This window comes from Salvelinus fontinalis, chromosome 28 (genome assembly GCF_029448725.1).
Source record: "Salvelinus fontinalis isolate EN_2023a chromosome 28, ASM2944872v1, whole genome shotgun sequence".
Classification (NCBI taxonomy): domain Eukaryota; kingdom Metazoa; phylum Chordata; class Actinopteri; order Salmoniformes; family Salmonidae; genus Salvelinus; species Salvelinus fontinalis.
Window position 1 is genome coordinate 28,929,274 of NC_074692.1, and position 11,141 is coordinate 28,940,414.

The window sequence follows — 11,141 nt, forward strand, 5'->3', positions numbered from 1 at the left end:
TTTAAATGAATTCTGATTATTTCCAGGGATACACAACATCCTGAATAACAGATATCTTTGTTAGAAAAAATACTCTATTTCCCTTGATGTAGTGATGCTGAATGTATAAAACATCTCAACACACCCCATTCTCCCCTATATTGAGGTTGTAATGTGACAAGCCAGGTCGCTGAGTTAGCTTAAGCATTGACCGCTCGGTGTGGAGACCAAACCCTCTAGTTATGGGTGTTCCTGTTGGATTGATAGAAATGCTGTCAAGCTCAAGATCAGATCATTACCATTTAAGTGGAATGAAAGGGGAAGACAAGTTCAGCACTTTCTGATGTATCAGCAAACCATCCCTAAATAATAACGTGTGTGAGGAATTATAACAACAAGACAGTCAAATTCTAATATTCAGCTTGACCTTTTTGATATTAGGAAATGTGATCATCACCGTCTGCCGTTACACCATTTCTTGAAACTAATAAGTGGGCACACTGGGAAAAGATTAAGCATGCTTAGATTTATGATCCATAAAAGTAAAAATAAATAAAACATCTCCAGTGTAAATATGAGTCTGACATCAGTGATGATATCTGACGTGTGTGTGACCGGTGTGTGTGTCCGGTGTGTGTGTCCGGTTTGTGCGTGTGTGTGTTCATCCCAGTGTCCCCTGCAGCTGAGCGGCTGCGCTATATCCTGGGAGAGGACGATGACATGCCCACCCCCACACTGTTCACTGAGATGGACACGCTGCAGCAGGACGGGGATGAGCTGGAGTGGAAAGAGTCTGCTAGGTGACTGCTGACCCACAGATTACACACACAGACCTACAGAATCATAACAGATTACTCACACACACCTACAAAATCATAACAGATTACTCACACAGACCTACAAAATCATAACAGATTACACACACACACCTACAGAATCATAACAGATTCCTCACACAGACCTACAGAATCATAACAGATTACACACACACACCTACAGAATCATAATAAATTACTCACACACACCTACAAAATCATAACAGATTACTCACACAGACCTACAAAATCATAACAGATTACACACACACCTACAGAATCATAACAGATTACTCACACAGACCTACAGAATCATAACAGATTACTCACACAGACCTACAAAATCATAACAGATTACACACACACACCTACAGAATCATAACAGATTACTCACACAGACCTACAGAATCATAACATATTCCTCACACAAACCTACAAATTCATGCCAAGAAGTTGACAGTCTATGTTATCAACTTCTGGGTCACCTGTAGTATAGGCTAATTTATATTTTAACATGTGCATGGTGATACCAAAAACACATGCCATAAAACAAATTGTCCCACTCCTTCAGCATAAACAGATGTCATTCTAGATCCCACCAATTTTGAATGAATGAATGTCTGAGCTACTGAATGTCTGAGCTACTGAATGTCTGAGCTACTGAATATCTGAGCTACTGAATGTCTGAGCTACTGAATGTCTGAGCTACTGAATGTCTGAGCTACTGAATGTCTGAGCTACTGAATGTCTGAGGTACTGAATGTCTGAGCTACTGAATGTCTGAGCTACTGAATGTCTGAGCTACTGAATGTCTGAGGTACTGAATGTCTGAGGTACTGAATGTCTGAGGTACTGAATGTCTGAGCTACTGAATGTCTGAGCTACTGAATGTCTGAGCTACTGAATGTCTGAGCTACTGAATGTCTGAGGTACTGAATGTCTGAGCTACTGAATGTCTGAGCTACTGAATGTCTGAGGTACTGAATGTCTGAGGTACTGAATGTCTGAGGTACTGAATGTCTGAGGTACTGAATGTCTGAGCTACTGAATGTTTGAGCTACTGAATGTCTGAGGTACTGAATGTCTGAGGTACTGAATGTCTGAGCTACTGAATGTCTGAGCTACTGAATGTCTGAGCTACTGAATGTCTGAGCTACTGAATGTCTGAGCTACTGAATGTCTGAGCTACTGAATGTCTGAGTGCAGTCAGTGTTTCAGTCAGTGTTGACCTAATACCAGATTCGACATTAGTCATTTTTAACTTCCAACTCATTTGACGCCTCCAACTCATGTCCTCTATCTGTCCCTGTGCTGTGGTCCAGGTGGGTGAAGTTTGAAGAGAAGGTGGAGGAGGGAGGAGAGAGGTGGAGCAAGCCCCATGTGTCCACCCTGTCCCTGCACAGTCTGTTTGAGCTGAGGACCTGTATACAGACCGGCACTGTGCTGCTTGATCTGGAGGGATACTCACTGCCACAGATAGTTGGTGAGCAACACAAACTCTCTTGTACAGAGCACTAATCCATGCCAAATCAGGTTTGTGTGATTCTTACCTAATGTTAAGACGTAGTACTGTAAAAAATGTCAAGTCTCTGTCACAATTGACAAGCAGAGGCATTTCAGCATGGTTGCCCTTCTAAGAACAGTTAGCTTATGTGTACAGATGAAGGATCTTAATTTGATCACCCTATTGCATGAGAACGTTCCTGCAATACAGGAAATGTAAAACTTGTAGTGTATTTGAGGTTTAAAAAGGCTTCTGAAGTTTGTAATTACCACTTACAAATTTCAGACTTGATTTTCCCGTACAACATTTTGTATCAACACCTACAAAAATGTCCATGAATTATAATCTACATAATAATTCACATTTCCTGTTGCTGCAGGATTATTTTCCTGCTGTAGCAAACTGTCTCAAATTAAGATGCTAGTAGCCTTCAGTTGTTGACAAGAAAGGTGTTATGGTACCAAGAAGGAAATGAAGTGGTGATCGTGAGTGATTCTACATAAACAATAATAAGACCACATTCTCCTCCAGATGAAATCATTGAACAGCAGGTAGACGAGGGCATGCTATCTCCTGACCTGAGAGAGAAGATCAGCTTTGTCCTCCTGAGGAAGCACAGGCACCAGACCAAAAAGCCTATCCACCGCTCTCTGGCTGACATGGGCAAGGCCAGCGGTGGTGGTGCCCGTGAGTGTCCCTATGCTCTCTGGTCAAGTATGGCCATCAGTAGCTTGAGACACATTATAGTACTTTCTAAATGTTACATTTGTATTCTACTTATATACATTCAAACATCAAATTGTATCCCCACTGCCCAGGCTGTCTTACACTTTCATTAATTGCAATTGACCACACATGTTTTCATGCAATAATCTCAGTTTTATTCAATTAAATTCAACAAACGTTATTTATCCCCAAAGGGAAATTATAATCTTGTTCAGCAGTCTCCTGTCTTCTTTACTTGTATTCCCTCCGTAGCCCGTAGTCCAGGTGCAGCGGCCGCATTCAACCGCTCCACAGAAGACCTCCGCATGAAATCACAGCCAGGAGGCTATGGTCGTCTGCGTGAGTCTGCCTGCTCCTCTGTCTCTCTCTCTCTCGCTCTAGCTCTCGCTCTCGCTCTCGCTCTCTCTGTACCTCTCTCTCTCTGTACCTTTCTCTCTCTGTACCTCTCTCTCTCTCTCTCTCTCTCTCTCTCTCTCTCTCTCTCTCTCTCTCTCTCTCTCTCTCTCTCTCTCTCTCTCTCTCTCTCTCTCTCTCTCTCTCTCTCTGTACATCTCTCTCTCTGTACCTCTCTCTCTGTACCTCTCTCTCTCTGTACCTCTCAATTCAATTCAATTCAATTCAATTTGCTTTATTGGCATGACGTAACAATGTACATATTGCCAAAGCTTATTTACAATATAAAAATGAGAATCAATCTCTGTACCTCTCTCTCTGTACCTCTGTCTCTCTCTCTCTCTGTACCTCTCTCTCTCGCGCTCTCTGTCCCCTCTCTCTCTCTTTACCTCTCTCTCTCTCGCTCTCTGTCCCCTCTCTCTCTCTGTACCTCTCTATCTCTCGCTCTGTCTCTCTCTGTACCTCTCTCTCTCTCTGTGTGCTTCTCTCTCTCTCTTTCTCTCTCGCTCTGTACCTCTCTCTCTCTGTACCTCTCTCTCTCTCGCTCTCTGTCCCCTCTCTTTCTCTGTACCTCTCTCTCTCTCTTTCTGTATCTCTCTCTCTCTCTGTACCTCTCTCTCTCTGTCCCCTCTCTCTCTCTTTACCTCTCTCTCTCTGTCCCCTCTCTCTCTCTTTACCTCTCTCTCTCTCTCTCTCTCTTTACCTCTCTCTCTCTATATACCTCTCTTTCTCTCTCTGTACCTCTCTCTTCCTCTCTCTCTCTGTACCTCTCTCTCCCTCTCTCTCTCTGTACCTCTCTCTCTCTGAACCTCTCTTTCTCTCTCTGTACCTCTCTCTCTGTACCTCTGTCTCTCTCTGTACCTCTCTGTCTCTCTCTGTACCTCTCTCTCTCCCTCTGTACCTCTCTCATTCTCTCTCTGAACCTCTCTCTCTCTACCTCTCTCTCTCTGTGTACCTCTCTGTACCTCTAACATTGCCAAAGCAAGATAAGTTTATATCTCTATCTCTATGTACCTCTCACTGCTTTCATCATCTCTCTAGAATCTGTTTGTCTATCTTTCTCTCTTTCTTACACTCTCTCTTCCTTTGACTTCTTGTATCACTTCTAAATATCCAATTATTTCCCTGTTTTTTCAGATGTGTTTAAAGCTCTAGAATATTAGACAATATATAATAATATGTACTATACTAGACAATATTTCATCGTCTTCATGGCATGAACTAATTTCATTTTGAAAAAAATGATTTGCACATTTTTCTTCGATAATTAGAACCCTCTCCATATCCTAAGCAATTGTTTATATGTACTGTGTTGTTTTGCAGGTCATGCCCAAAGTAGGAGCATGAATGACATTTCAGACACCCCGAGCACAGACCAGGTGACCCACTAATATAACATTACAACTCAGCAGGCTCAATTCAATCAAACATTATCCTTGCACAGAGAAAATCCTGATGATGTTAGTTTTCTGCAAAGCTGTTTGATTGAATTGCAACCAGAGTGTTTTTAATGCAGGAATGAATGTTTCTTATTTTGTAATGGCAAAATGTGTTGAGTGTGTGTAGTCCATGTGAACGCTATGATCCCTTATTGACGTCACTTAAATCCAGTTCAATCAGTGTAGATGAAGGGGAGGAGAAGGATTTTTTTTAGCCTTGAGACAATTGAGACATGTATTGTGTATGTGTACCATTCAGAGGGTGAATGGACAAGACAAAAGATTGAATTGCCTTTGAACAGGGTATGGTAGTAGGAGCCAGGAGTACTGGTTTGTGTCAAGAACTGCAACGCTGCTGGGTTTTTCCCGCTCAGCAGTTTCCAGTGTGAATCAAACTACCCAAGGGACATCCAGCCTATTTGACACAACTGTGGGAAGCGTTGGAGTCAACATGGGCCAGCATCCCTGTGGAACGCTTTCGACACCTTGAAGAGTCCATGCACGATGAGTTGAGGCTCTTCCGAGGGCAAAATATATTCAATATTAGGAAGGTGGTCCTAGTGTTTGCTATACTGAGTGTATATGGGTGTTTGTACATGCCATATAGTGTATTAAATAACATTTAACCGGTAATCTAATGTTACTTTCTGTACATATGCTGTAGAGGATTTGGATTGAAGTTGTGTTTCATTGTTGCCAGGGGAGCCCGATGGAAACAGTGTTGTTAATTAAATCTTGGATTGTGTTTGTTTTAGTGTTCATGTCACAGAGTTATCTGGGGAGCAGGCAGGCTCACAACTCAGTGTTGTCTAAGGATGATTTAACAGTAGCATTTAAACCCAGTGAGAAATACAGCCCCTCCGTGAACACAGGAGACTTCCATTGTAAGAAGAGTTGTAATGCTGTGAATGATAGGTCAGGTGTATTGTGCTGAGCATTGGGTTGAAACAGTTGCCTCTGCCAAGTTTATGCCCAAATAATTGTCTTGAGATAATGTGCTGGACAAATATGCCATGTTTAACTCAGTAGACACATCAATGAATACATCTCTGGGTACTTGACTGTTCCTGCATCTGTTTGGCTAGTGTAAAGCAGAACCAGGCTGGTTTCCAGGCTATGCCAATCTACATAAACTGCCCTCACTGATTAGGGAAAGGGGGACACCTAGTCAGTTATACAACTGAATTCATTCAACTGAAATGTGTCTTCCGCATTTAACCCAACCCCTCTGAATCAGAGAGGTGCGGGGGGGCTGCCTTAAATCCACATCCACGTCTTCGGCACGCGGGAAACAGTTGGTTAACTGTCTTGCTCAGGGGCAGAACGGCAGTTATTTACCTTGTCAACTCAGGGATTTGATCCAGCAACCTTTTGGTTACTGACCCAACGCTCTAACCACTATTAGTCTCTGGATGAGTGGTTTTTACTTAACGTAGTCGTAGGGGCATGTTTGAATAAACAGTAGGTCACATGTGCCAGTTTGCTAGTGATAGCCCACGTGTCGTGTGTGTCGCTGGCAATGGCCTCCATAGATAAGCTGACATTGCCCGTGACTGTGCTAGGTTTGTCTGGGTCAGTATTGAGCTGCCATTGGGAAAACGTGCTTCTCAGTGTCCCATCCTCGTGCCTCTGCTGCCTCACATGTAGAGACTGGGATTGGCATTGGGATTGTACGTTCATATAGGGTGAGATCGTTAGTATCTCATTTGCAGCCCACCTTCGCATGCGATCGGTCAGTTCAGGTTATACGGACACATTTCTTTCCCACAGTCAAGCCCCAGTCTCCAATAGATATAGTTTTTTTTTTACATTCACTAGAATTGCTTTAAATGTTATGCTCAGAGACTAGTTTCTTTTATCCAGCAAAAACATAAGCTGCCAGAACAGCAGTGAGGTGAAATGTAATGATATTTTCAAACAGATCAGTGAGTGGATAGATGAAAAGCCAAGGGCATTGATAGAACACAATGACAACGTCATGCAGGAGAACACTATTGTATACACATATCTAATGTCTTCCCTGTCCCAACGGAATCCTTTATTAGTGTCATATTAGGATATGTTTGTGCGTATATATGTACAAAAAAAACTTGAAACTTGAACTTGAAAATATGATGAAATTTCATCTCAAAATGTTCTTGTCAGTTATGCTGACAAGAAATCCAGTGTCCATACCATAAATACCCTGATGTATCAACTCTCTCTGACTGTCCTTCTTACCCCTCCCTCTCTCATTCCCTCCTTCCATAGCTAAGGAATAAGTTCATGAAAAAGATCCCTAGAGATGCTGAGGCATCTAATGTTCTGGTGGGTGAAGTGGACTTCCTGGATAAGCCCTTTGTAGCCTTTGTCCGCCTGGCCCAGGCCACCACTCTGGGAGGACTGACAGAGGTTCCTGTGCCCACCAGGTAATGAGCTGCCTGTCTGTCTGTCTGTCTGTCTGTCTGTCTGTCTGTCTGTCTGTCTGTCTGTCTGCCTGCCTGCCTGCCTGCCTGCCTGCCTGCCTGCCTGTCTGTCTGTCTGTCTGTCTGTCTGTCTGCCTGTCTGCCTGTCTGCCTGTCTATCTGACACGTATTACCAGGGTTGACTCTAGCATCCAGGTACGTATTACCAGGGTTGACTCTAGCATCCAGCCATGTATTACCAGGGTTGACTCTAGCATCCAGGTACGTATTACCAGGGTTGACTCTAGCATCCAGGCACGTATTACCAGGGTTGACTCTAGCATCCAGGTACGTATTACCAGGGTTGACTCTAGCATCCAGGTACGTATTACCAGGGTTGACTCTAGCATCCAGGTACGTATTACCAGGGTTGACTCTAGCATCCAGGTACGTATTACCAGGGTTGACTCTAGCATCCAGGTACGTATTACCAGGGTTGACTCTAGCATCCAGGTACGTATTACCAGGGTTGACTCTAGCATCCAGGTACGTATTACCAGGGTTGACTCTAGCATCCAGGTACGTATTACCAGGGTTGCCTCTAGCATCCAGCCATGTATTACCAGGGTTGACTCTAGCATCCAGGTACGTATTACCAGGGTTGACTCTAGCATCCAGGTACGTATTACCAGGGTTGACTCTAGCATCCAGGTACGTATTACCAGGGTTGACTCTAGCATCCAGGTACGTATTACCAGGGTTGACTCTAGCATCCAGGCACGTATTACCAGGATTGACTCTAGCATCCAGGTACGTATTACCAGGGTTGACTCTAGCATCCAGCCATGTATTACCAGGGTTGACTCTAGCATCCAGGTACGTATTACCAGGGTTGACTCTAGCATCCAGGCATGTATTACCAGAGTTGACTCTAGCATCCAGGTACGTATTACCAGGGTTGACTCTAGCATCCAGGCACGTATTACCAGGGTTGACTCTAGCATCCAGGCACGTATTACCAGGTCTTTTATCAGCTCTTTTACCCGCTACTCTTTTCTGTCTATTGGTCCAGCTGTCTGTCTGTCAGTCTGTTTATATGTATTTTTTTCTGTGTTCCTTGTATCTGTTCTTATGCTCATGCAAGCACATATTTGGACATTTTGTGGACCCTAACCTATTCCCCACACAGCCTTACCTTACCTTGGTTGACCGCAAGTTGCTCTGGATGAAAGCGCCTGCTAAAGGACTAACATGTAAAAAATGTCTGACATATACGTACTAGCTGTACATGATGGCTACATCGTGCCTTGTCCCTTGTATCTGTTCTTATGCCCATGCAGCACATACTGTATTTAGACATTTTGTGAGCCATTGTTGAGGTTTCTTTTCCCCCGAACTACCACAGATTCCTGTTTATTCTGTTGGGGCCAACAGGAAAAGCCAAGTCCTATAATCAGATTGGTCGAGCCATAGCTACCCTAATGGTGGATGACGTAAGTGTCTGTCAATGTTTCTTTCTTTTCATGAATACAGATGACATGACAGATGACAGATGGCAGATGACAGATGGCAGATGACAGATGACAGATGACATGACAGATGACATGACAGTTGACATGACAGTTGACATGACAGTTGACATGACAGATGACATTACAGATGGCATAGAAATACAGGCTTGATGGTGTGTTAACTTGAGTCAGCCAGAACTCCACATGGTGACAATGATTCCTTCATGGCTTGCTGTTGGTACCACTCAGCCTCTCGTTATCAAAATATCATTGTTACGTTTCCAATGGTGAATGAAGAAGTCAGGCGCAGAGAGCAGGGTAGTTTCGAGCAAGTGGATATACTTTAATATTCCAAAATAGAATATAAACGAGACGGCTACGCCACACAACAAAAGGGCGCGTCAACATCCAGTCCACAATAAACAAGGACAAAATCCACACGAATACAAACACCACAAACAGAATAACAAGCCCGCACAAAAGCCAGCGGGCCTACTGCTCTTAAATAGCCTACCCACAAAACTAAACTCAAAACAGGTGCACCCAATCAGCCCAAACTAACAGAAACAAAAAAAAGAGAATCGATGGCAGCTAGTAGGCCGGTGACGACGACCGCCGAGCGCCGCCCGAACAGGAAGAGGCACCATCTTCGGCGGGATTCGTGACAATCATGGATATAAATGTTTTATGTCAGACAGGCAACAGCCTGTTATTTCTCATAATAGACTGGCAGGTGTTTTGAACAGAGTCCCACCACTGTCATACGTGAAGAATAGGTCCCTGGGTATGCATCCCATTACCTAATGAGGAGAGAGGTCAGAACCTTGTATCAGATACTGCAGCGCAGAGTAATAACTCTCTATCTCTCTCTCTCTCTATCTCACCCCCTTCAATCTATCTCTTGCTCTCTTTCTGTCATCCCATCACTCTCTCTCTATCTCACCCCTTCTCTCTCTCTCTCTCTCTCTCTCTCTCTCTCTCTCTCTCTCTCTCTCTCTCTCTCTCTCTCTCTCTCTCTCTCTCTCTCTCCCCCTTCTCTCTATCTCTTGCTCTCTTTCTATGTCACCCCTTCACTCTCTCTCTATCTCACCCCCTTCTCTCTCTCTCTCCCTAGCTGTTCAGTGATGTGGCGTACAAGGCTAGAGATCGAGAGGATCTGATTGCAGGTATAGATGAGTTCCTGGATGAGGTGATCGTGCTGCCGCCCGGAGAGTGGGACCCCAAAATACGTATCGAGCCCCCTAAAAAAGTGACCTCGGCTGACAAGAGGTTGGACTCTAGTAATTTCCCCCTACTTAATAATAATACATAGTATTATTTGATAGCGCTTTTCTAAAACCCAAAGACGCTTTAAGTTTCAAGAGTCAACTCTGAGACCCAGATGTGGCAGTCTTTCTCAGTATGTATGTCATCATCACTTCCTATACCTCTCTTCTCCGCCGGTGTGTACTTCCTGTTTCCTGTGTGTACAGGAAGTCAGTGTTCTCTCTGAATGAGCTGGGTCAGCCAAATGGTGCGGCGGGAGGAGGTGGAGGCCTCGCTGAGGATGAGGAGATGCCAGTGGCTCACGAACTGGGAGAGGAGCTGGCACACACTGGGAGGTAGGCTACTGCGTGGGAACTGGGATTTACACCGTTTGCATGTACGTTGGGAGACTAGGAAAGATATGGTAACATGAGAGAAACTGGGTCTGAACTGGGATAAGAGAGGACGACTACTGAGTGAATTGAGATATGAGGTAGAGTACTAGAGTGGAATTGGAACCTTTAGCTGGCCTTTACATAGAGCTGAGTTGCTGGGACAACCTATTAGTATTCAAGGGATATTGCATCTAAATGTGCTTTAAAATGTCCTGTCTCTTGTTAATTCACATTTGGAACATTCACTCACTCAGGAGTGATGAGTAAAGTGACTGGTCAGGCGGTCAGGATAGCCAAGATAATCGCCTCTCCATTTCTCATCGGCCCAAAATTATTGTATTAAATCATCAGCGGTTCAATTGGCCCATCCAGTCACACGGTGAAACGACAGACAGGCTGAAACGAAGTGACTCAGTGATGCATTAAATAGATGATAAAACATTTTAAACAGAACGTGTGCAGCATCATAACCAGAGTGTCTGTGACAAGCACTTTGTAACAATTTTGGATATAAAAAGGGCTTTATAAAATATATTTGATTGATGTCTGTGGCAGGTTCTGTGATAACAAGTTTGTGTTTTTTTTGTGTCTGTAGCATGCTCTGCATCATAACCAGAGTGTTTGTGTCTGTGTCTGTGGCAGGTTCTGTTGTAACCAGAGTGTTTGTGTCTGTGTCTGTGGCAGGTTCTGTTGTAACCAGAGTGTTTGTGTCTGTGTCTGTGGCAGGTTCTGTTGTAACCAGAGTGTTTG

The 11,141-nt window shown here is 43.9% G+C and overlaps 1 protein-coding gene across 1 annotated transcript in view; it reads left to right on the top strand.

Moving 5' to 3' along the window:
• Positions 1 to 684: 684 nt before the first annotated feature.
• LOC129826558 (electrogenic sodium bicarbonate cotransporter 4-like) overlaps positions 685 to 11,141 on the top strand; it is a 30,769-nt gene continuing 20,312 nt past the window's right edge. Inside the window, exons 1-9 of the mRNA XM_055887439.1 lie at positions 685 to 779; positions 2,117 to 2,277; positions 2,830 to 2,976; positions 3,277 to 3,363; positions 4,741 to 4,796; positions 7,107 to 7,264; positions 8,646 to 8,733; positions 9,866 to 10,020; positions 10,224 to 10,352. Coding sequence (XP_055743414.1) covers positions 700 to 779; positions 2,117 to 2,277; positions 2,830 to 2,976; positions 3,277 to 3,363; positions 4,741 to 4,796; positions 7,107 to 7,264; positions 8,646 to 8,733; positions 9,866 to 10,020; positions 10,224 to 10,352 — 1,061 coding nt within the window. The 5' untranslated portion in view covers positions 685 to 699. The remainder of the gene's footprint in view (positions 780 to 2,116; positions 2,278 to 2,829; positions 2,977 to 3,276; positions 3,364 to 4,740; positions 4,797 to 7,106; positions 7,265 to 8,645; positions 8,734 to 9,865; positions 10,021 to 10,223; positions 10,353 to 11,141) is intronic.